Below are 27,116 nucleotides of genomic sequence, written 5' to 3' on the forward strand. Positions count from 1 at the left end.
GCCCCGAAAGACAGTTGCATCTGTCAAGTAGGGAAAATTTAGGTACGCTTTATGCGGGAGGCTAATTTAACTAATCTACAACACCATAAAACTGCCAGCAAAATATGAGGAAAAGAATGAGGAAGAACAGCCACCAGTAGACGGTGAAGCAACAGCTCCCCCTGTGGCCAGAATCGTGAAGCTGGAAAGATGTTAAAATGCCTGTGTCTGTCTAAAACTGAATGTTGTTTGTCTGTTGGCATTGAATGTTTGCCATATATGTGTTCATTGTAATCCGCCCTGAGTCCCTTTCGGGGTGAGAAGGGCGGAATATAAATACTGTAAATAAATAAATAAATAAATATCTTGAGAGGTTCTGCTGGCAGCGAAGCAAGTGGAGTGTACGAAGGCTATCCAGAAAGTAGATTACGTTTTGGAATTAAAAATGAACAAAGTATAGGAGAAAACATTTACCCTACACAGTTGAAAGCCACATCCAAATATCACTGCTCGACATAGTCACCATTCAAATCTAGGCACTTATCATGGCGATGAATGAGCTTCGCAACTCCTTCCCCACCAAACTCTGCTGCTTGCGTCCTCAACTCCTTCCCGCAGTTGCGCATCGTCGCCAAAATGCTGCATTGCCGGCTGGTTGAGGATGCAAGCGGCAGTGTTTGGTGGGGAAGGAGTTGCCAAACTCATTCATCGCCATGATAAGTGCCTAGATTTCAATGGCAACTATGTTGAGAAGTGGTATTTATTTATTTATTTACAGCATTTATATTCCGCCCTTCTTTCTCACCCCGAAGGGGACTCAGGGCGCATATAGGTAAACATTCAATGCCTTTTAACATAGAACAAAGACAAGACAAATATAGGCTCCGAGCGGGCCTCGAACTCATGACCTCCTGGTCAGAGTGATTCATTGCAGTTAATTGCAGCTGGCTTGCTCTCCCGCCTGCGCCACAGCCCGGGTGTGGCTTTCAACTGCATATCGTAAATGTTTTCTCCTATACTTTGTTTATTTTTAATTCCAAAACGTAATCTACTTTCCTCGTATATATACCTGTGGAATAATGTTCCAAGTGGGAAAAAGAACCCTAGTCTGATTGACGCAATTGTGCAAAGTCAATCAGTGAGGATATGTGCACAGAGGTAGCCTGGCTTTTGTTGCCTGAGGGCACCCTCTGTTTGGGAAGTGTCAACTGGCCCTTGATTGCTTGTTGTCTGGAATTCTTCTGTATTAAAAAAAAGCCACACAATCACAGAAAAATAGAGTTGGAAGAGACCACATGGGCCATCTAGTCCAACCCTCTGCCATTCAGGAAAAGCACAATTAGACCAGAATTAAAAAAGAAAAAAACCAGAAAGAAGACAATAATTAAGGAACAACAATCAGAAAAAGGAGAACTCCAGACAACAAGCAATCAAGGGTCCAGGTCTGTCATTCGTGAGGATTATAGTAGTTTCTGGAAGTGAGTAAAAGTATTGCAAATCCCATAATCCATGGTCCAACTTCCCCCAAAGTGGGTCATTGGGGGGGGGGAGCTGTGTGCCAAGTTTGCCCATCATTCATGGGGGTCACAGTGGCTGAGGGGGAAAAGGAAGGGGCCTGAGGCTGTTAGGGATTGTGGGAGTTGAAGTCCAAAACACCTGGAGGGCCCAAGTTTGCCCATGCCTGCTCTATGAGATATTCATTGAAAAACTAGCCAAAGATCCTGCAAAAACAAAGAGTAATTTTCCAGCAGGGCTTGAGTGGTGCATTCCTGCAATGCAGGGGGTTGGACTCCTTGGCAGTCCAGCTCTATAATTCCGGATAACGTGAGTCTGGAGCCAAAAGGGACCAGGTGAATTGCTGGTTTGGCGCACGGCCCTGGCTCGGGTGGAAAGTCTGGAGACGCAGCCAAATGGCTGGGCTCAGCCTGACGCCGCTCAATGACATTCCCAAATGGACCCGAGCAGCAGCCAAAGCAAAGCGGTGCCGCCAGCCAAGGGAAAGCCTGCCTCCCAAACTCTCTCGCTGTGTCACTTGCTGGCAAGACGGGCTCGCTTCCTTCCGCATCAGTGCCAACTTAGGCATCTAGTGATCGGTTCACTAGGTGCATGTCTCACCTCTTCCTCCATTCCTGGGAAGTGGTGGTTATTCTTTTCCAGGGAGGGAATGAGCTCATGCAAGCAGATGTTTTCCCTTAAGAGGCGAGAAGGAGAGCGGGGCCAGGAGGGGGCTGCTTTGCAAGATTGCAATTCCGACAAACCGGTTCTGGAGACGCCTGGGACGGATTTCAGCTGTGAATTTTGCAATGCCAATATGTTTAATTCTGTTTGAATGTTTGCATATTTGTTTCCAACAGAACCTCTGAAGATGTCATTAGCCACAGATGCAGGCAAAATATCAGAAGAGAATGCTGCTGGAACATGGCCGTACAGCCCGAGGAGAGGTGAGTAAGAAATAATAATAATAATAATAATACCAGGTGATATTACTATTATTATTATTATTATTATCATCATCATCATTAATAATAATATTCATTGTGTCATAATAATAATAATAATAATAATACCAGGTGATGATATTATTATTAGTATTATTATATTCATTGTGTCAAAATAATAATAATAATAATAATAATAATAATAATAATACCAGGTGATATTACTATTATTATTATTATTATTATCATCATCATCATCATTAATAATAATAATAATATTCATTGTGTCATAATAATAATAATAATAATACCAGGTGATATTATTATTATTTGTGTCAATAATAATAATAATAATAATAATAATAATAATAATAATAATAATAATAATAAGACTGAACTTCAAAGACTCTGGCAGAAACCAGTGCAGGTGGTCCTAGTGGTGATGGGCACACTGGGTGCTGTGCCAAAAGATCTCAGCCAGCATTTGGAAACAATAGACATTGACAAAATTACGATGCCAACTGCAAAAGGCCACCCTACTGGGATCTGCACGCATCATCCGAAAATACATCACAAAGTCCTAGAAACTTGGGAAGTGTTCGACTTGTGATTTTTTAATACGAAATCCAGCATATCTATTTTGTTTGCTGTGTCATAATAAAATAATAAGAATAATAATATCACCTGGAATTCCCTCCTCCGCACCCACCCACTGGATTTTCCTCTTTCCACTCAGGAATTCTCACATACTTGGGGTGTTTGTCGTACATGATGGGCAGGAACTCATCCACCGGCAGGATTTTGGAGAGGGGCTGAGCGTCAACCAGCTTCTGGGCTCCTCGCTGCGAGATGATGTAGGCCAGCGTCCAGTAGGAATACCCGGGCACCACAAGGTTTCTCACATCCTCCACCAGATCCTCGGGGTCCGAGTTCACTTGCTTCCGGCCCAAGTAGCTGGAAAGACACAAGGGAACTAAACGGTTGGGCACACTTCTTCTACTGCTATTCCTCCTTTGTGAGGAGTTGCTCCTGGGCTGCTCTATGGGAATGCCAACATACACCCCCCCAACCCGACGTACATCAGATCCCAGTCCATCTTCACCAGCTCCAGGTCGTCCATCAGCTTCCAGAGCCGTTCTTTGAAATATGCCTCAAACCGCACATCGTCTTCCAGCACGACCGACCTCTCCAGGCCCCGCACCACGATCTGACGAGAAAGGCAGAGCATCAGGATCCACAACACTCACATGACAATCTCTGCCTGTTGTTCTGCAGCAACAACCGCACAGCCTATGGTCCCTTTAGCCCAGGGGTCCCCAAACTTTTAAAACAGGGAGCCAGTTCACGATCCTTCGGACCGTTGGAGGGCCAGACTATAGTTGGCCACCGAGCAATAATAATAATTAATAATAATAATAACAACAATAATAAAAAGAGGGTTGGAAGAGACACTTTGGGCCATTGAGTCCAACCCCCTTCTGCCTTTGTGCACCAAAAGTACATGCAAAGCACCCCTGACAGATGGCCGCCCAGCCTCAATGTTAATAATAATAATAATAATAATAATAATAATAATAATAATAAAGAAAAAGGTTTGGATCATTGATGTCGCCATCCCAGGTGACAGTCGCATTGACGAAAAACAACAGGAAAAACTCAGCCGCTATCAGGACCTCAAGATTGAACTTCAAAGACTCTGGGAGAAACCAGTACAGGTGGTCCCGGTGGTGATGGGCACACTGGGTGCCGTGCCAAAAGATCTCAGCCGGCATTTGGAAACAATAGACATTGACAAAATTACGATCTGCCAACTGCAAAAGGCCACCCTGCTGGGATCTGCACACATCATCCGAAAATACATCACACAGTCCTAGACACTTGGGAAGGGTTCGACTTGTGGTTTTGTGAAACGAAATCCAGCATGTCTATCTTGTTTGCTGTGTCATACAATAATAATAATAATAATAATAATAATAATAATAATAATAATAATACATCACACAGTCCTAGACACTTGGGAAGTGTTCGACTTGTGATTTTGTGATATGAAATCCAGCATATCTATCTTCTTTGCTGTGTCATAATAAAATAATAATAATAATAATAATAATAATAATAATAATAATAAAAAGAGAGTTGGAAGAGACCCCTTGGACCATTTAGCCCAACCACCTTCTGCCTCTGTGCACCAAAAGCACAAGCAAAGCACCCCTGACAGATGGCCGCCCAGCCTCAATATTATTATTATTATTATTATTATTATTATTATTATTATTATTATTATAAAGAGGGTTGGAAGAGACCCCTTGGGCCATTTAGCCCAACCACCTTCTGCCTTTGTGCACCAAAAGCACAACCAAAGCACCCCTGACAGATGTCCACCAAGCCTCAATATTATTATTATTATTATTATTATTATTATTATTATTAATAATAATAATAATAATAATAAGGGTTGTAAGAGAAGAAGAGGCCTCTTGGGTCATTTAGCCCAACCCCCTTCTGCCCTTGTGCCGTGGGGGCCGGATGAATAGCTTCGATGGGCCGCATCCGGCCCCCGGGCCTTAGTTTGGGGACCCCTGCTTTAGCCCAATACTGGGGCCGCACAAAATTTGGCAATGGTAAACCATTTCTAAATGCCACCTAGTGACTGTTTTAGGTATTTACGCCAATCTGTTACACAGTGTTTACAACAGGCATGGGCAAACTTTGGCCTTCCAGGTGTTTTGGATTTCAGCTCCCACAATTTTAACAGCCTCAGACCCTTTCCTTTTCCCCTAGGCCCCTCGGCCAGTTCTTCCACTCCCTTCCGCCTTGTCTCTGGTTCTGCAGGGTCCCTTACCTCCTTCCAGACATGATGATGGCTCAGGAAACAGCCCACCTCCCCTTTGGTGAGCGTCCTGCCCGAAAAGGGGTCATAATAACCGGGCAGCAGGTCCACGCCCAGTTTCTTGATGTCGCTGCTGTTTAAAGCACTGGAAAGGAAAGGAAAGGATGGAAGAGGCTGGACACAACTCAAGAATAAGGGAACACAATGTGATGTGATGCAATGCAATACTATACTCTACTATGCGAGGAGGAGACTGGCAAACTAATCATGTGCAACCAAAAAGACCAAAGGTTCGGAAACCAAGCTCCTGGGCCTGTTTAGTTTAGAACAGTGATGGCCAACCTATGACACGCGTGTCAGCATTGATACGCCTAGCCATTTTTGCTGACACACTGCCGCATGCAGATTGATTGGATGACTAATGTCTTTTGTGGCCAAATTTGGTATGATTTGGTCAAGTGATTTTGTTGTTTACTCCATGGGAATTATGCACATTACATTTATATATATATATATATATATATATATATATATATATATATATAGATATATATAGATATATATATATATATAGATATATATATATATAATTCTATTATTATTCTACTATTATTGTAGCATATTATTATATTATTACTATTATATTATTATTATATTATTCATTATTCATGACTACATTGAAACTACAACAGAGAGAAATCAGCGTGGAAACTGCAAGAGTGTTACCATAGATTGTTGTACATGGAAATAATTGTAGTAAATAGTTTTTGATTTATTAAATACAGTTATACAGTAGAGTCTCACTTATTCAAGCTAAACGGGCCAGCAGAAGCTTGGATAAGCGAATATCTTGGATAATAAGGAGGGATTAAGGAAAAGCCTATTAAACATCAAATTAGGTTATGATTTTACAAATTAAGCACCAAAACATCATGTTATACAACACATTTGACAGAAAAAGTAGTTCAATACGCAGTAATGTTATGTTGTAATTACTGTATTTACAAATTTAGCACCAAAATATCACGATATACTGAAAACATTTACTACAAAAATGGCTTGGATTATCCAGAAGCTTGGATAAGCGAGGCTTGGATAAGTGACACTCTACTGTATATTACAATTATATATTTTTGTTATTTAAACTATATATATTGTGAAATTATGGTTTTTTTCTCGAAGTGACACACCACCCAAGTCATGCTAGGTTTTTTGGTGAATTTTGACACACCAAATGCAAAAGGTTGCCCATCATTGGCTTAGAATCATAGACTCATAGAGTTGGAAGAAACCCCATAGCCATCTAGTCCAACTCCCTTCTACCACGCAGGAAAAGCACCATCAAAACACCCCTGACTGATGGCCATCCTGCCTCCCAGCATGAGGTTATTTTTGGTTTAAGGACTGGTTCAAAAATTCCCCACTGAATCAAACTAAGTGGGACCGATCCGTCACCTTCCATCCACAGCGTTCACCACCAAGGGATCCATCTCCAGCTCCAGGAGAGCATCCAGCATTCGCTGCCGCCGGTCCGGACGCCGTGCCAAGTTGATGAGGAAAATCTAGAAGAAATCAGAGCTGTGGGAGTGAAACAGGAAAACCTCACCTCCAGGGCAGGTGGGGTGAAGTGGCCTTCGATGTAGCTGTCTATATTTTCCAAGATGGCTCCCACATCTTTGTGATTCCCTGGACCTAACTTGGCACACATCACAATCATGACCATCTTCAAATACTGGCAGGGTTTTGGGGAGACTGACCCAGGGTGATGGGAGTTGTAGTCCGCCCCGCACCCAGAGAGCCCTGTGAACCCCACCAATAATGGATCTGGCGGGAAGTCGGAAGCAATGACTACAAAACACCGAACTCAGACATGGCGGAGTTACAAAATAAACACAATAAAAATACGAGGGTTATCCAGAAAGTAGATTACATTTTGGAATTAAAAATGAACAAAGTATAGGAGAAAACATTTACGATATGCAGTTGAAAGCCAGACCCAAATACCACTTCTCAACATAGTCACCATTCAAATCTTGGCAGTTATCATAGTGATGAATGAGCTTGGCAACTCCTTCCCCACAAAACTCTGCCGCTTGCATCCTCAACCAGCCGGTCACCCCTTTCCGCATGTGCGCATCATCAGCATGAATGAGCTTGGCAACTCCTTCCCCCACAAAACTCTGCCACTTGCGTCCTCAACCAGCCGGTCACCCCTTCTTGCAGCTGCACATTGTCACCATGAATGAGCTTGCCAACTCCTTCCCCACAAAACTCTGCCGCTTGCGTCCTCAACCAGCCGGTCACCCCTTTCCGCATGTGCGCATCATCAGCATGAATGAGCTTGGCAACTCCTTCCCCCACAAAACTCTGCCACTTGCGTCCTCAACCAGCCGGTCACCCCTTCTTGCAGCTGCACATTGTCACCATGAATGAGCTTGCCAACTCCTTCCCCACAAAACTCTGCCGCTTGCGTCCTCAACCAGCCGGTCACCCCTTTCCGCATGTGCGCATCATCAGCATGAATGAGCTTGGCAACTCCTTCCCCCACAAAACTCTGCCACTTGCGTCCTCAACCAGCCGGTCACCCCTTCTTGCAGCTGCACATTGTCACCATGAATGAGCTTGCCAACTCCTTCCCCACAAAACTCTGCCGCTTGCGTCCTCAACCAGCCGGTCATCCCTTCTCGCAGCTGCACATTGTCGCCATGAATGAGCTTGGCAATTCCTTCCCCATAAAACTCTGCCACTTGCATCCTCAACCAGCCGGTCACCCCTTTCCACATGTGTGCATCATCACCAGGAATGAGCTTGGCAACTCCTTCCCCACAAAACTCTGCCGCTTGCATCCTCAACCAGCCGGTCACCCCTTGCTGTGACGATGCAACTTCCTGACAACGCAGTGTTTTGGCGATGCAAGCAGCAGAGTTTTGTGGGGAAGGAGTTGCCAAGCTCATTCCTCACTATGGTAAGTGCCTAGATTTTAATGGCGACTATGTTGAGAAGTGGTATTTGGGTGTGACTTTCAACTGCATATGGTAAATGTTTTCTCCTATACTTTGTTCATTTTTAATTCCAAAACGTAATCTACTTTGTGGATAGCTCTCGTATAATAGCCCAGCATCCCTACGGTGAAATTGCAGGGCTTTCGCTTACCTCGTCAAAGCCGATTTTTGTGGGGCGCTTTGGAGGAAGGTAGACGTGGCTGGAAGGCAACATGGGGGGACCGTCCACTGCAAGAGAGGAAGACGAAATGGAGCGGAGGCAGAACAGAGCACAGGCTCATAGCCTTGGACAGGGCCCCAAGGACCATTCAACCCGCTTTTGCCATACACAATCAGATCACTCTCGACAGATGGCAGAGATGGAGGACCTCTGGTCCAACTAACCGATAGACTCCAGGATGAGATGCACAAAGTTGATGCGTTCGTCCTCCAGCGTCTGGTGCGCTTTCACAGGGACGTTGATGTAGCCAAAGTGTTCCTCGTTGCACAAATACATCTGGGCTCCTGCAGAGGAGGGGAAATAGTAATATTAATAATAAACTTACAAAGAATATTTATTTGTAAAGGAGCAGAAAGCAACCATTAAACTACAAATACATAATGAGTTGTTTTGTTGTTGGTTTTTTTTGATACAGTGTCAAAGAGAAAAAGGAGGAAATTTTGAGAAATGAATTATTATTATTATTATTATTATTATTATTGTTTTATTGTATGACACAGCAAACAAGACAGATATGCTGGATTTCATATCACAAAATCACAAGTCGAACACTTCCCAAGTGTCTAGGACTGTGTGATGTATTATTATTATTATTACTATTACTATTATTATTATTATTATTATTATTATTATTATTATTCTCCTCTTTGTCCTCACCTGCAGCCCGAGCGGAGAAAGCAAAGACGATGATGTCGTCCCAAGGCCAGGTGTATCTGGGGTGGGGAGGATGGAAAGCCAGGGCGGCGGCATCGTCCTTCCGGAGGTCGATCAGGAAAGCGGCGTAGACCATGGGGACCGGGAAGCAGCCAACACGCTGCCGGTTCTTGGTGGGGAAATAGTCAGCCGTCCGGCGGTAGTAGCCCTGGGTTGCAAAGGAAATAACTGTATAGGTCCCACAACCTTAAGAAAGCTCAGAGCATTCTTGGGGATCCACCTCACCCAGCATATTATTTTTTAAAAAATTATTGCCACCTGGCAGGCGGTACAGGGTGACAAAGACAAGGACAAACAGACAGAGACAGCTATGTTGAACTCCATGGCTTTGCATTGATGTGGCATTGGGGGCTATGCGATGGTGGCTAAGGTAAGGAGGAATGGGTGTGTTGTTTTGTGGTGTGTGCTGCTGGGGAAGGTATTTAATTTCATTGACAAATAAAGGTCTTCTATTCTCTTCTCACCTGCGGAGTGATCCCGCACCAGAAGTTCGAGTAGTACGTCTGGGATTCCAACATAGGAGCCACAATGGTTCTGTTCTGTGTGATGAGGAACTTCAGCGTCTGGTTGTTGGTCAAGATACTATCGGTGTCGGCGAACTAAAGGCAGGGTGGAAACACAAAACATTGCGGACATCTTCCTAGACGCCAGATGCTCTTACATTGCAACTTGAATCATTCTCAGGCAGGACGAGGAGTAAATGAAGCCAATCATTGTTTTGGGGATATATAGTGTTTTCTCGAATCTAATGCTCAGGTTTTCTTTTTCGTTGGTGTTTCAACACAATTAATAATAATAATAATAATAATAATAATAACAACAACAACTTTATTTATATACTGCCCTATCTCCCGGATGGGACTCAGGGCAGTTTACAGTCATAAAAGCAACACAAACATTACATAACAACGTAATACACATTATTAAACAAAATAAAGTAATACAATTATAACAATAAATCACACTTACATGACAATTGTTTCTAAGCAGGCAGCAACTGCAATGGCCGTATGACAAAGAGTGCAAGTTTTGCCACTTTTTGTGCATTATATTCGGCAGCAAATTTTGGTTTCAGGATTTTGGAAATTGGGGTGCGCCTTAGATTTGATGGAACATGAGACTAGAGATTTTAATATGATTTTAATATGTGATTTTAATATGTTTTTTATATTGTTGTGCTCTTTATACTGTCGGTATTCGCCTGGGCCCATGTAAGCCGCCCCGAGTCCCTTGGGGGAGATTTATTTATTTATATTTATTTACAGCATTTTTACCCCGCCTTTCTCACCCAAGGGGACTCAAGGCGGCTTACAGAGGTTGGCAAAATTTAATGCCCAAAACACAACAAAACAATACATACAAATAAATTAATAACTATTAAAACACATTATAAAATTTAAACTACAGTAGAGTCTCACTTATCCAAGCCTCGCTTATCCAAGCCTCTGGATAATCCAAGCCATTTTTGTAGTCAATGTTTTCAATATATCATGATATTTTGGTGCTAAATTCATAAATACAGTAATTACTACTTAGCATTACTGCGTATTGAACTACTTTTTCTGTCAAATTAGTTGTATAACATGATGTTTTGGTGCTTAATTTGTAAAATCATAACCTAATTTGATGTTTAATAGGCTTTTCCTTAATCTCTCCTTATTATCCAAGATATTCGCTTATCCAAGCTTCTGCTGGCCCGTTTAGCTTGGATAAGTGAGACTCTACTGTATCTATGTAATTGAATCAATTCATCCAGAACATCGTGCGTAAACCTTGATTCAGACCATGTCAACTCAAGTGTTTATTCATTAAATGCTTGGGCACATAACCATGTCTTTAAAGCTTTTCTAAAGTCCAGAAGAGTCGGGGCTTGTCGGATGTTGCTAGGGAGATGGAGGTGGGGTATAAAAATAAAATTATTATTATTATTATTGAGGAAATATGGGTGTATTCATGTGGGAGAGAAGCCTCCGCATGCAAACGGGGGCAAAATTCAGGAGAAACATTGAGCAAGCCAAGTCCTCTCTCTCTGCAATGGCTCCCAAAAGACCACCTTACCAAAATATAATCGGCTCGTTCATTCCGTGCAAAGTCTAAGGCTTCCTGCTTGAGCCTCATGACGTGTTCAAAGCGCTCCTTCGTCCAGTGCTTGGGCCCCGTTTCGTCGGCATATGAGCTGGAGTGAGAGGGGAGGGAGGCCGTGGGTTTCAAATCAAATCAAATCCATCTTTATTACAGTCCAAATACGCAATTTGTTCAGCGGAGAAAGTGAAGTGGGAATGATTGTATATAGAATTGTTTAAATGTAATTGAGTTATAGTGATGCAATGTGAGCTGGAGATTGCATCATGCACTGTCTGCTGTCCACTATGCCAGTGTGTAAAGAGTTAACTGTGTATTGCATCAGACAGCAGAGGTGGTTATAAATAGCTCCTTGTGTTATCTGTTCGCTCTCTGCTCTCTGCCTCTCTGCACTCTGTCTGTATATATCGTCTTGAGAGTTTTCCGTTTGTTAGTAAACCTTTTGTAGATAGCCAAATAGGCTTCAGCCTCGTTATTGGTGCCAGTGATTCTTTGTTCATCTTCCGCTGCATGTGTGCTTATCCAAACCGCACGCTCTGACAGTGAGAAGGCCACTTAAACACAGGATGACAACAATGCTGGATGCACTCAAACAAGGGGGTAAACACTGGAAAGATAAGTTTCAGCCTGGGTCTAACACAGAAGGTTGTCTAACCTTGGCTACCTCGGAGAGAAACTTGGGGAAAATTGTCTCCTAGTAGAAACTTTTCATGGAATCGGGCTGATTTACCCAATAGGCGAGAGAAGAAAGGCAGGAAACCGATGAAATCTGGCACTACAAGCCTTGGAAAGCATTACCTTGGCTCCTCTGTGGCTTTCCACTCGATGTGCCGGTAGTGGCTTTCCATCGCAGTAAGCCATTCGCGGAGGATCTCGGTTGTGTTGTCCACGTTGTGGTCAGTGGCACACCTATCAAACCACAAAGCAAGGATGAGCAGAGTCTCCAGGTATTTTTGACTTCAACTCCCACAACTTTGTGGTCTCTTCCAGATTTATATTTCTATGATCCAGCCCCTCAACAGTGGAAATCGGACATCCAGTGCCTTCCCAATAGGTTGGACTACAGATCCCACCATGGGCAGGATTAGGGGAGTTGGGAGTCAAAAACACCTGGAGAGCATCAGGTTGTCTGGCCTGCGAGATTGAGCCATCTAGTTTTCATATCTGGACACAAAAACACAATCAAAACAATCTTTGCATTGTGTTGTCGAAGGCTTTCATGGCTGTGAGTTTTTCAGGCTCTCTGGCTATGCTCCAGTATCACTCCCTCCTGATGTTTCGCCTGCATCTGTGGTTGGCATTTTCTGAAGTTGTTGGCAGTGAGGCGAGTGGAGTGTATCTGCCTCCAGGAATTGGCTGGGAAATCTGCAATTCAGGCCGGGTTATTACAGCTCATTGCCAGCCTCTTCTTTCCAGCCCGTTCCTTGAAATGACATGTTTGTTCTTCCAAATGGTTCTTGATCGGAGTCTGGCGATGCCAGCGCATCATCTCTGCTCATATTTATAGCCTTGTGGCTTGTGCTCGTCCCTGTGGCATTGATTGGCATGCCTATCTTTAAAGGGACAGTGAGGATCAGAGAGGGATGGGAAGTGAGGAAGCACTGCCATCACCATCACCATAATCATTCCTACACTTCAGATACGCTCCTCATATTCTTCAGTATTTATTATGCTAAGTTTAAGGGGAGCTGTAGTCCAAAAACATCCCTTGGAAGCTATGTTTTGCCCATTTGGGTAGCCTTGTCTCAGGCTTACAGTAAGGAAGGGGCAGAGAATCACAGAGGGCCACTTCACCTATAAGGTAGGGAATTGGACCACCAAATGTTTTGGACTTTGCCTCCCAGGAGCCTCAGTTTCCATAGGTAAAGGCCATTTTTTTTGTTCTAGTTCAACCTATTATTATTATTATTATTACTTCTTACTTGCCTTGTTTAAAGAATCAAGGGGAAACAATTGTAGAAGCCATTAAATTAAAAGACAGTGACATCACAGGGGGCTACTTCACCCAGCAACAGCCAATCCCCAGTGGCATTACAAGGGGCCACTTTACCCAGCAATAGTCAACCCAGTGTTGTCACAGGGGGCTACTTCACCCAGCAGCTGCCAATCCCAGTGGTGTCACAGGGGGCCACTTCACCCAGCAACAGTAAACCCAGTGTTGTCACAGGGGCTACTTCACCCAGCAGCTGCCAATCCCAGTGGAGTCACAGGGGGCCACTTCACCCAGCAACAGTCAACCCAGTGTTGTCACAGGGGGCTACTTCACCCAGCAGCTGCCAATCCCAGTGGTGTCACAGGAGGCCACTTCACCCAGCAACAGTAAACCCAGTGTTGTCACAGGGGGCTACTTCACCCAGCAGCTGCCAATCCCAGTGGAGTCACAGGGGGCCACTTCACCCAGCAACAGTAAACCCAGTGTTGTCACAGGGGCTACTTCACCCAGCAGCTGCCAATCCCAGTGTTGTCACAGGGGGCTACTTCACCCAGCAGCTGCCAATCCCAGTGGCGTCACAGGGGGCCACTTCACCCAGCAACAGTCAATCCCCAGTGGCATCACAAGGGGCCACTTCACCCAGCAACAGCCAATCCTAGTGGCATCACAGGGGGTCACTTCACCCAGAAACAGCCAACCCAGTGATGTCACAGAGAGCCACTTCACCCAGCAACAGCCAATCCCCAGTGGCATCACAAGGGGCCACTTCACCCAGCAACAGCCAACCCAGTGTTGTCACAGGGGGCTACTTCACCCAGCAGCTGCCAATCCCAGTGGAGTCACAGGGGGCCACTTCACCCAGCAACAGTAAACCCAGTGTTGTCACAGGGGCTACTTCACCCAGCAGCTGCCAATCCCAGTGTTGTCACAGGGGGCTACTTCACCCAGCAGCTGCCAATCCCAGTGGCGTCACAGGGGGCCACTTCACCCAGCAACAGTCAATCCCCAGTGGCATCACAAGGGGCCACTTCACCCAGCAACAGCCAATCCTAGTGGCATCACAGGGGGTCACTTCACCCAGAAACAGCCAACCCAGTGATGTCACAGAGAGCCACTTCACCCAGCAACAGCCAATCCCCAGTGGCATCACAAGGGGCCACTTCACCCAGCAACAGCCAACCCAGTGTTGTCACAGGGGGCTACTTTACCCAGCAGCTGCCAATCCCAGTGTGCCAATTCACTGGGCCACTTCACCCAGGAACAGTCAATCCTAGTGGCATCACAAGGGGCCACTTCACCCAGCAACAGCCAATCCCAGTGGCATCACAAGGGGCCACTTCATCCAGCAACAACCAATCCCAGTGGCATCACAAGGGGCCACTCCACCCAGCAACAGCCAATCCCCAGTGGTGTCACACGAAGGCCACTTCACCTAGCAACATACTTTGTAGTACAAACAGACCAACTTCCATCCATCCATCCTTGTTTTCCAAGTGTTACTCTGACCAGGTGAGGAATAGAAGACCCTCAAGGAATTGTTGGAAAGGAGGAACAACCTGGGGATTTCTTTTCAAAGGAAAGGAAGACGGGCAAGGAATACCCGCCAATCCGGGATCCTGCCGCCAAGACGGGTTGAGACTCCATTAGGCGAGTGGATTGCTTTAGCAGAGACACCAGATGGGAAACAGCTCATGCGCTCGTTTAAAAAGAAGGGAAATTATACTGCTGGAGTTAGGTTTCCGACAAGCTCATCGAAAAGGCTATAAAACATGCCTGCCATGGATCGGCCTTGGAACAAAAGGGAAAGGGAATCCCTCGGCAAAGAAAAAAACAGAGAGAGGTCAGAAAGAAAGGGTGCTGGAGGGAAGGAAACCATCAGGGCCAGCTAACACCTCCCAACAAAGGATAATAATAATATAATAATAATAATACTTTATTTTTCTATCCCACTTCCATCTGCCCGAAGGGACTCGGGATGGCTAATGTGGGGAACAAAACATGAGCAAGATTAAAAGCATATATAAACAACCTTTACAGACAACATTTAAAAACACTACAGTATAACATGATCATAATAAAACAGAATGGTAAAAGATATAAGGCAAGACCGCCACTAATGGATAAAATGGGCAGGAATCAACCAGGCTTTGAAGCTGCAAGGCCATTCAATGCAAATCAAGGTGGCCAATGGCAACATGGCCTCCAACAGACATGAGATTTTTCTCCCACCCTGGACATCATTCCACAGGGATATAAACCCCACTTGCCCAGTTTCCAACCTCCTTCTGCTTTCATGCAGGGAAAGCACCCTCAAAGCAGTCCCAGCAGATGGCCATCCAGTCCATAGTATGATGATGATGATGATGATAGAGTTGGAAGAGACCCTTAGGCTCTTCTAGTGCAACACCCATTTGCCTTCATGCAGGGAAACACCATCAAAGCAGTCCCAACAGATGGCCATCCAGTCTATAATATTAATGGTGATAATAATAATAATAATAATAATAATAATAATAATAATATAGATGGATAATGATAATAAATAATAATAGAGTTGGAAGAAACCGCTAGGCTCATCTAGTCCGACCTCCTTTTGCCTCCATGCAGGGGAAGCACCATCAAAGCAGCCCCGACAGATGGCCATCCAGTCTACAATATTAATGGTGATAATAATAATAATAACAATAATAATATAGATGGATAATGATAATAAATAATAATAGAGTTGGAAGAAACCGCTAGGCTCATCTAGTCCGACCTCCTTTTGCCTCCATGCAGGGGAAGCACCATCAAAGCAGCCCCGACAGATGGCCATCCAGTCTATAATATTAATGGTGATAATAATAATAACAATAATAATATAGATGGATATTGATAATAAATAATAATAGAGTTGGAAGAAACCGCTAGGCTCATCTAGTTCGACCTCCTTTTGCCTCCATGCAGGGGAAGCACCATCAAAGCAGCCCCGACAGATGGCCATCCAGTCTATAATATTAATGGTGATAATAATAATAACAATAATAATATAGATGGATAATGATAATAAATAATAATAGAGTTGGAAGAAACCGCTGGGCTCATCTAGTTCGACCCCCTTTTGCCTCCATGCAGGGGAAGCACCATCAAAGCAGCCCCGACAGATGGCCATCCAGTCTATAATATTAATGGTGATAATAATAATAACAATAATAATATAGATGGATAATGATAATAAATAATAATAGAGTTGGAAGAAACCGCTAGGCTCATCTAGTCCGACCTCCTTTTGCCTCCATGCAGGGGAAGCACCATCCAAGCAGCCCCGACAGATGGCCATCCAGTCTACAATATTAATGGTGATAATAATAATAACAATAATAATATAGATGGATAATGATAATAAATAATAATAGAGTTGGAAGAAACCGCTAGGCTCATCTAGTCCGACCTCCTTTTGCCTCCATGCAGGGGAAGCACCATCAAAGCAGCCCCGACAGATGGCCATCCAGTCTACAATATTAATGGTGATAATAATAATAACAATAATAATATAGATGGATAATGATAATAAATAATAATAGAGTTGGAAGAAACCGCTGGGCTCATCTAGTCCGACCTCCTTTTGCTTCCATGCAGGGGAAGCACCATCAAAGCAGCCCCGACAGATGGCCATCCAGTCTATAATATTAATGGTGATAATAATAATAACAATAATAATATAGATGGATAATGATAATAAATAATAATAGAGTTGGAAGAAACCGCTGGGCTCATCTAGTCCGACCTCCTTTTGCCTCCATGCAGGGGAAGCACCATCAAAGCAGCCCCGACAGATGGCCATCCAGTCTATAATATTAATGGTGATAATAATAATAACAATAACAATATAGATGGATAATGATAATAAATAATAATAGAGTTGGAAGAAACCGCTAGGCTCATCTAGTCCGACCTCCTTTTGCCTCCATGCAGGGGAAGCACCATCCAAGCAGCCCCGACAGATGGCCATCCAGTCTACAATATTAATGGTGATAATAATAATAACAATAATAATATAGATGGATAATGATAATAAATAATAATAGAGTTGGAAGAAACCGCTAGGCTCATCTAGTCCGACCTCCTTTTGCCTCCATGCAGGGGAAGCACCATCAAAGCAGCCCCGACAGATGGCCATCCAGTCTACAATATTAATGGTGATAATAATAATAACAATAATAATATAGATGGATAATGATAATAAATAATAATAGAGTTGGAAGAAACCGCTGGGCTCATCTAGTCCGACCTCCTTTTGCTTCCATGCAGGGGAAGCACCATCAAAGCAGCCCCGACAGATGGCCATCCAGTCTACAATATTAATGGTGATAATAATAATAACAATAATAATATAGATGGATAATGATAATAAATAATAATAGAGTTGGAAGAAACCGCTAGGCTCATCTAGTCCGACCTCCTTTTGCCTCCATGCAGGGGAAGCACCATCAAAGCAGCCCCGACAGATGGCCATCCAGTCTATAATATTAATGGTGATAATAATAATAACAATAATAATATAGATGGATAATGATAATAAATAATAATAGAGTTGGAAGAAACCGCTGGGCTCATCTAGTCCGACCTCCTTTTGCCTCCATGCAGGGGAAGCACCATCAAAGCAGCCCCGACAGATGGCCATCCAGTCTATAATATTAATGGTGATAATAATAATAACAATAATAATATAGATGGATAATGATAATAAATAATAATAGAGTTGGAAGAAACCGCTAGGCTCATCTAGTTCGACCTCCTTTTGCCTCCATGCAGGGGAAGCACCATCAAAGCAGCCCCGACAGATGGCCATCCAGTCTATAATATTAATGGTAATAATAATAATAATAATAATAATAATAATAATAGAGTTGGAAGAGACCCAAAGGCTCATCTAGTGCCACTCCCTTTTGCCTCCATGCAGGGGAAGCACCACCAAAGCAGCCCCGACAGATGGCCATTCAGTCTATAATATTAATGGTAATAATAATAATAATAATAATAATAATAATAATAATAGAGTTGGAAGAGACCCAAAGGCTCATCTAGTGCCACTCCCTTTTGCCTCCATGCAGGGGAAGCACCACCAAAGCAGCCCCGACAGATGGCCATCCAGTCTATAATATTAATGGTAATAATAATAATAATAATAATAATAATAATAATAGAGTTGGAAGAGACCCAAAGGCTCATCTAGTGCCACTCCCTTTTGCCTCCATGCAGGGGAAGCACCACCAAAGCAGCCCCGACAGATGGCCATCCAGTCTATAATATTAATGGTAATAATAATAATAATAATAATAATAATAATAGAGTTGGAAGAGACCCAAAGGCTCATCTAGTGCCACTCCCTTTTGCCTCCATGCAGGGGAAGCACCACCAAAGCAGCCCCGACAGATGGCCATCCAGTCTATAATATTAATGGTAATAATAATAATAATAATAATAATAATAATAATAGAGTTGGAAGAGACCCAAAGGCTCATCTAGTGCCACTCCCTTTTGCCTCCATGCAGGGGAAGCACCACCAAAGCAGCCCCGACAGATGGCCATCCAGTCTATAATATTAATGGTAATAATAATAATAATAATAATAATAATAATAGAGTTGGAAGAGACCCAAAGGCTCATCTAGTGCCACTCCCTTTTGCCTCCATGCAGGGGAAGCACCACCAAAGCAGCCCCGACAGATGGCCATCCAGTCTATAATATTAATGGTAATAATAATAATAATAATAATAATAATAATAGAGTTGGAAGAGACCCAAAGGCTCATCTAGTGCCACTCCCTTTTGCCTCCATGCAGGGGAAGCACCACCAAAGCAGCCCCGACAGATGGCCAGCCTGCCCCTGCAGCTCCCCCAACCCCCAAGAGCAGCCTGCAAGGGTCTCACCAGACGGAGAGGCGCTCCTTGGGGTAGTCCAGGCGTTCCAGGGCCCCCAGGAAGTGGGGCAGGGAGTGCTGGGCGTTGCGGGCCAGGAGGGCCAGCACCACGGAGGGCAGCGCCCCCTCCCCTCGGGAAGAGCCCAGGAAGAGGAAGAGGAAGAGGAAGGAGGAAGCTCCCCCCGCCACCCTCTGCGGCGCCCAAGGAGTCATCTTTGGGGTTTGGGGAGGAAGGGGCGGGGCCATGCAGATGAGGGGGCGGGCCTTAGAGCCCTCCCTCCTCCAATCCCAGCTCCCTGGGACCCCCTTGAGGCATCCATCACCCCTGCCACTCTGTCCACCGCTTGAAACAATGGGCTGGCTTTCTCTCCGGAGCGCCCCCTCGTGGCCTCCGCCCGCATAGCATGGTCCCCTTCCCCAACATGCATTCCAGCAGGCCTGGGCAAACTTCCGCCTTCCAAATGTTTTGGACTTCAACTCCCACAATTCCTAGCAGCCAGGAGCTTCTAAACATCCCATGGAAGCTGTTGTGATTATCATTGATTGCTATTTTAGTGTACAATTTTTTATTTTGTGTAATAATCTGTTTTTATATTATTATGTATTGTAACTTGTGAAAAGGTTTATGTGGACGAATGGATTAAGTATTTTATTATACTGTTTTAAATGTATTTATGGGATTGTTTTAAATTGATTGTTTTATATTGCTATGTTTTATTTTTCTACTGTATTGTGAGCCGCCCTGAGTCCCTTCGGGTGAGAAGGGCGGCATATAAATGATGGAAATAAATAAATAATAAATAAATAAATATTATTATTATTAATAATAATAATAATAATAATAATAATAAGAAGAAGAAGTTGTCAAAGGCTTTTCATGGCCGGGATCACAGGGTTGTTGTATGTCTTTCGGGCTGTGTGGCCATGTTCGAGAAGCATTCTCTCCTGACGTTTCGCCCACATCTATGGCAGGCATCCTCAGAGGTTGTGAGGCATGGATAAACTAGGCAAGGAAAGAGACAAACCTTTCCAATGCTAATTAGGGTGATTAACTGAAACATTAATGCTGGCTTCCAACTGACAAAGGACTCTTGTCACACCCTGGACTCTCTACAGATATATATTTTTACCTTCCTTGCCTAGTTTATCCATGCCTCACAACCTCTGAGGATGACCTGCCATAGATGTGGGCAAAACATCAGGAGAGAATGCTTCTGGAACATGGCCACACAGCCCGAAAGACATACAACAACCCAATAATAATAAGTTTATTTATATCCCACCTCCATCTCCCCCGAAGGGGACTCAGGGCGGCTCACAGAAATATCAAATAAAAACAATAACAATATACAGTACATCAATAGACAAAAACAAAAACATTATAAAATCTAAACATTAACCTATGACATAAAAATACGCTTAATAAAACATAGAATTAAAACCACAGTGAGTGCCTTCTGGGAGATAGGGCGGTATATAAATAAAGATTATTATTATTATTATTTCCAATATTCTTCATTCATTATAACAATCAGTATTTCTAATAAGACGTAATAATAATCATAGTCTTTTCTCCGCTTCTGTATTTTTAGATATTTATCTCTATCTTTCTCAAAGTGCAAATGCTTGTTTGTTTGTGCCACAAAGGCCGTTGCCAGGTGAAGTGGCCAACGAGTAAAGCGGCCCATGGGATGTCGCCTGGTTGGCTTGGTTGATATTATTGCCTTAACTTACTTGGCCATTCTATGTTTTATGATATGGTAGTTGCCAGTTAAAGTGGCCCCAGTTGGATGTTGCCAGGTGAAGTGGCCCCTGAGACATCACTCAGTTGACTGTTGCCAAGTGAAGTGGCTCCTGAGACATCACTCGGTTTATTGTTGCCAGGTGAAGTGGCCCCTGAGACATCACTCGGTTGACTGTTGCCAAGTGAAGTGGCCCCTGAGATATCACTCAATTTATTATTGCCAGGTGAAGTGGCCCCTGAGACATCACTCAGTTGACTGTTGCCAAGTGAAGTGGCTCCTGAGACATCACTCAGTTTATTGTCGCCAGGTGAAGTGGCCCCTGAGACATCACTCAGTTGGATGTTGCCAAGTGAAGTGGCCCCTGAGACATCACTCAATTTATTATTGCCAGGTGAAGTGGCCCCTGAGACATCACTCAGTTGACTGTTGCCAGGTGAAGTGGCCCCTGAGTCATCACGCAGTTGGATGTTGCCAGGTGAAGTGGCCCCTGAGACATCACTCAATTTATTATTGCCAGGTGAAGTGGCCCCTGAGACATCACTCAGTTGGATGTTGCCAGGTGAAGTGGCCCCTGAGACATCACTCAATTTATTATTGCCAGGTGAAGTGGCCCCTGAGACATCACTCAGTTGACTGTTGCCAGGTGAAGTGGCCCCTGAGTCATCACGCAGTTGGATGTTGCCAGGTGAAGTGGTCCCTGAGACAACTCTTGGTTGACTGTTGCCAGGTGAAGTGAATCATGGCTTAGTGCTGCCACCTAGTGGCAGGAAGGACATCCTGCTTTGGCTTTTAAGGAGATCTTGCAGCGCCTTTACAAGTTAGATGTCATGCAGCATTTCCCCAGAATGGTCACCTCACTTTGAAAACGACCCTTTGGGTGTGATCCATCTTTCTGGAAACACAGAGACTAGCTTTGCAGAGCTTTGCTCTTTCTCTGCGGCCAGGTCACAAGAGAGAGAGAGAGAGAGAGAGAGACTCAAGGGCAATTCTGCACCTTTGCAAACAGCGTGCTCCAATGTGTTCTCTCTGTCTGTCTGGAAAGCAACAAGTTCTGTTGCTGTGGTTCAGGCAGAAGGATGCAACCTGCCTGTTGCCGTGCTGCATCGGCCTTTCCATTCCACGAGGCTCGGGCGCATGCAACCTGTAGATGGTGCTGATGCACCAGACATCCCGCTGCCAAAAAAAGCAACACACAAACCTGTGTTGCGGAAGGCTTTCATGGCCAGAACTGCAATATTCACACTTGCTTTACACACACAAGGGTTCTTTCTGCCACCTTGGACATTATTCCACAGGTATATATACACAAACACTCCACTTGCCTCCTTGCCAACAGACCTTTTGAGGATGCAGGCAAAACGTCAGGAGAGAGTGCTACAGGAACACGGCCACACAGCCCGAAAAAAAACTCACAACAACCCAACATACTGAATGATTAAGAAGAAGCATCACTTTCTAAGGCAGCCAATCTAGCCAGAAGCCCAGAGGGTAAATAATAATAATAATAATAATAATAATAATAATAATAATAATAATAATAATAATAATAATAAGTTTATTTGTATCCCGCCTCCATCTCCCCCGAAGGGGACTCGGGGCGGCTTACAGCAAAATCAGATACAAAACAATACAACATAAAATATGAAACATCAGAGAACAAAACCAATAATAATATATACACAGCAACCAGAAAAAAGAAAATAATAATACTAATAATAATAATAATAATAATGATGATGATGATGATGTTAGCCGCCTTGGGTTCACATGGGAGAAAGGCAGGGTATAAATAAAGTTAATCATCATCACCATCAGGATATTATTAGCTGCCTTGAGTCCCCACCCTTGGGGAGAAAAGTGGGGTGTAAAGTTGATAATAGTAATAATAGTAGTAGTAATAATAATAATAATAATAATAATAATAATAATAATAATACATCACACAGTCCTAGACACTTGGGAAGTGTTTGACTTGTGATTTTGTGAAACAAAATCCAGCATATCTATCTTGTTTGCTGTGTCATAATAATAATAATAATAATAATAATAATAATAATAATAATAATAATAATAATAATGATGATATTATTAGCCACCTTGAGTTCATATGGCAGAAAGGCGGGGTATAAATAAAGTTCATCATCATCATCATCATCATAATCCTCAGGATATTGTTAGCTGCCTTGAGTCCCCACCCGTGGGGAGAAAGGTGGAGTATAAAGTTAATAATATTTATTATTATTATTATTATTATTATTATTAATAATAATAATAATAATAATAATAAATCCAGCATATATATCTTGTTTGCTGTGTCATTCTGTGTCTTTGTGTCAATAATAATAATAATAAGGATATTGTTAGCCGCCTTGAGTCCCCACCCGTGGGGAGAAAGGTGGAGTATAAAGTTAATAATAGTAATTTTTATTATTATTAATAATAATAAATCCAGCATATATATCTCATTTGCTGTGTCATTCTGCATCTTTGTGTCAATAATAATAATAATAATAATAATAATAATAATAATAATAATATTGTTAGCTGCCTTGAGTTCACATGGGAGAAAGGCGGGGTATATATGAAGTTCATTATCATCATCAACATCATCATCATCATCATCATCATCATCATCATCATCATCATCATAAGGATATTGTGAGCTGCCTTGAGTCCCCACGGGCAGAAAAGTGAGGTATTAATAATAATAATAATAATAATAATAATAATAATAATATTAGCCGCCTTGAATTCACATGGGAGAAAGGCGAGCTATATTTAAAGTTCATTATCATCATCATCATCATAAGGATATTATAAGCTGCCTTGAGTCCCCACGGGAATAAAGTAAATAATAATAACAATTAAAAAATAAAATGTGTCTCTGCTAATAATAATAATAATAATAATAATAATAATAATAACTGCCTTGAGTTCACATGAGAGAAAGGCGGGGTATATATAAAGTTCATTATCATCATCATAAGTTCATTATCATCATAAAGTTCATTATCATCATCATCATCATCATAATCATAAGGATATTGTGAGCTGCCTTGAGTCCCCGCGGGGAGAAAAGTGGGGTATAAATAAAGTTAATAATAATAATAAAAAAAAAATGTGTCTCTGCTAATAATAATAATAATAATAATAATAAGGATATTGTTAGCTGCCTTGAGTTCATATGGGAGAAAGGTGGGTATATATAAAGTTCATCATCATCATCATCATCATCATCATCATCATAAGGATATTGTGAGCTGCCTTGAGTCCCCACGGGGAGAAAAGTGGGGAATAAAGTTAATAATAATAATAATAATAATAATAATAATAATAATAAGAAGAAGAAGAAGAAGAAGAAGGATATTGTTACCAGCCTTGGGTCCCCACCCATGGGGAGAAAGGTGGGGTATAAAGTTAATAAGAGTAATTAATAATAATAATAATAATAATAATAATAATAATAATAATAATAATAGTAATAATAATAATAAATCCAATATTAGCCGCCTTGAGTTCACATGGGAGAAAGGTGGGGTATAAATAAAGTTCATTATCATCATCATAAGGATATTGTGAGCTGCCTTGAGTCCCCACGGGAGAAAAGTGGGGTATAAATAAAGTTAATAATAATAATAATAATAATAATAATAATTCATCCAAAGCATCCCAAAGTTTCCCACGTCCCACTCCAAGGGGAGATCAATATTTCTGGCGTCTCGGAGGCCCATAGAAAACTCTAAAGGTCCATAAAATATGGCTTTGCTTAAAAGGACGGGGGGAAGCAAGACAGTTTGATATCTTCATTGTGTCAAGGTGTTTTTCTCCCTGACTGAACCGGCGGCAGAAGTTCCCAAATTCCCTGACATGCCCCATACATCTGGCCTGATTCTTCCCCTTTCTGGAGTGGGAGGAGCCCTCTCCCCCTTTCTATAGGGTCCCCTAATAAATTCAGAATGGGAAAGAAAAGAGGTGAGGGCCAGCGAGGCACATTCCCTCATCTCTGGGGTGGGTGGACGGAGGGACGGGCGGGCGGGCGCAGTGACCCATGCTTTGCCCACCCTCCTGCCTTTCTCTCCCACCCACCGGGCCCCCTTCGGACAGGCCCGGCCCAGGCCCAGGCAGCTGTGACGGGAGACAAAGCCTTGGCGCACACAATGCCTTTTTCTGTCCATTCCCAGATGCTGACCGATGGAGGGGTGGAGTGGCCCGGGCTGCGGCTGGAGCCATTCAAGGGCCGTGCCAGGACCCTGCTGGCCCAGAAAGAGACAATATTGGCAGTGATGGAGAGGAGGCCTCGCGAGCGGGTTTTGTGGCCGGGTGACCCCTCGCCCTTCGCCCAGGCCCCGCATTCCTGAACCCCTTTCACAACTCCGGGCAGGAGGCACAATCACGGTGTCACGGGGTGATTTAGGAGGGGCGCTTTCCATGAGAAAGGCAGGACAAAAGGACGGACGGGGAGGTGGTGGGAAGAGAAGGGAGAGGCAAGGACCGAAGGAAGGATGGATGGACGGATGGACGGAAAAGGGTCTCTCTCCTCTCTCTCTCTCTGGGCAACCCCACTGGACCCTTTGCTACCTCAATATTGGTCAACACAAATGTTTTCTGAACATCACTCCCAATAATCTATATGTATAAAATGTACTGAGGACCGAGTAAACAACAAAACCACTGGGCCAAATGACACCAGATTTGGTCACAGGCAACACAAATGTTTTCTGAACATCACTCCCAATAATCTATATATATAAAAGGGTAATGAAATTTCGGCCTAGGACAAAACAACAAAACTACACATTCCAGAAACACTAAACTTGGCAGCACAACCCCTCATCCATGCCTCTACGTTCATACAACAAAAAGAAAAGAAAAATAAAGTCCTGATTAGAGGGAGAAGAATAATTGTTTTTTATCCAATTGCTGCCAGTTAGAAGGCTAAGCTCCGCCCACTTGGTCTCCTAGCAACCACTCAGCCCAGGAGACAGGCAGAGTTAGGCCTCACTTAGGCCTCTTCCACACTGCCTATAAGATACAGATTATCTGATTTTAACTGGATTATATGGCAGTTCCACACAGCTATATAACCCACTGAACTTAATGTCAGAGGAAAACCTTTACCCTTTACCTTCACTACCACCAATTCCTCAATACTTTATTTCCCAGACCACCAGACTTCGCCACAGCAACGCGTGGCCGGGCACAGCTAGTCTATATATATAAAATGTACTGAGGACCGAGTAAACAACAAAACCACTGGGCCAAATGACACCAGATTTGGCCACAGGCAACACAAATGTGTTCTGAACATCACTCCCCATAATCTATATACAGTAGAGTCTCGCTTGTCCAACACTTGCTTATTCAACGTTCTGGATTATACAACACATATAGGCTGAGTTTTTCCTGTTGTTTTTCGTCACCTGGGATGGCGACATCAATGATCCAAACCTTTTTCCTTTCCACAATTGTGATGTCTGGTGTGTTGTGTTCCAGAACTTTGTCCGTCTGGATTCGGAAGTCCCACAGTATCTTTGCGTGCTCATTTTCCAACACTTTTGCTGGTTTGTGATCCCACCAGTTCTTTGCTGCTGGGAGGTGGTACTTGAGGCATAAGTTCCAATGGATCATTTGGGCCACATAGTTGTGCCCCTGTTTGTAGTCTGTTGTTGTTGTTGTTATTATTATTATTACATTTCTTGCCCGCCTCTTCTCATGGCTTGAGGTGAGTTACAGAACTAAAACAGCAACAGTGATTGGAATTCCCTCTTCTACTTGAGGTCTAGCTTATGATTCCAGAGGCCCGGGTGCAAATTCTCACCCATCTATGGAAACCCATTGGGCAACCCTGGCCAAGTCACATAATCTCAGCCTCAGAGGAGGGCAAAGGCAAGCCTCGAGTATAGATTGGTTATTTATTTCGTGTCAAAAGCATTGTACAACAAATACATTTCAAATAATGGAAATAAAATAAAATAAAAAAAGGAAAGCACAAGCAACTAAATAGTTTTGGACCAAAAGCGGGCAACAGCAACCGCATTGTCTGTAGCTTTAAACAACTCCTCCTCCGTACATGAGGCAGGGCATTGTGGGCAAGCATACATGTGCTGAGTTGTTTGTTCAGCTCCACAGTCACACAAGGTGGAGGATTCCTCCAGGTAGAGCCACCTTGCCAAGTTGTCTTTTGATCTGCCCACTCCGCTTCTGAGTCTGTTCAGGGACCTCCAAGTGGCCCATTCCTGGTTTGCCCTGGAGGAAGACCCTCGTGGGGGGC

At 43.3% G+C, this 27,116-nt stretch overlaps 1 protein-coding gene across 3 annotated transcripts in view; it reads right to left on the bottom strand.

Annotated features, from left to right (window-relative positions):
- cercam (cerebral endothelial cell adhesion molecule) overlaps positions 1-27,116 on the bottom strand; it is a 43,924-nt gene that overhangs the window by 3,299 nt on the left and 13,509 nt on the right. For 2 of the 3 annotated variants that reach the window (XM_062959878.1, XM_062959877.1), the window contains 10 exons: positions 12,064-12,174; positions 11,242-11,359; positions 9,648-9,782; positions 9,127-9,331; positions 8,634-8,753; positions 8,401-8,477; positions 6,703-6,809; positions 5,260-5,392; positions 3,497-3,624; positions 3,168-3,371 (listed from right to left, as the gene is read on the bottom strand). In XM_062959878.1, the coding sequence (XP_062815948.1) occupies positions 3,168-3,371; positions 3,497-3,624; positions 5,260-5,392; positions 6,703-6,809; positions 8,401-8,477; positions 8,634-8,753; positions 9,127-9,331; positions 9,648-9,782; positions 11,242-11,359; positions 12,064-12,174 (1,338 nt within the window). Of the gene's footprint in view, positions 1-3,167; positions 3,372-3,496; positions 3,625-5,259; positions 5,393-6,702; positions 6,810-8,400; positions 8,478-8,633; positions 8,754-9,126; positions 9,332-9,647; positions 9,783-11,241; positions 11,360-12,063; positions 12,175-19,110; positions 19,354-27,116 lie in introns of those variants that run through there. The other variant, XM_062959876.1, reaches the window with a different exon arrangement.

This window comes from Anolis carolinensis, unplaced genomic scaffold (genome assembly GCF_035594765.1).
Source record: "Anolis carolinensis isolate JA03-04 unplaced genomic scaffold, rAnoCar3.1.pri scaffold_7, whole genome shotgun sequence".
In the NCBI taxonomy this organism is placed as follows: domain Eukaryota; kingdom Metazoa; phylum Chordata; class Lepidosauria; order Squamata; family Dactyloidae; genus Anolis; species Anolis carolinensis.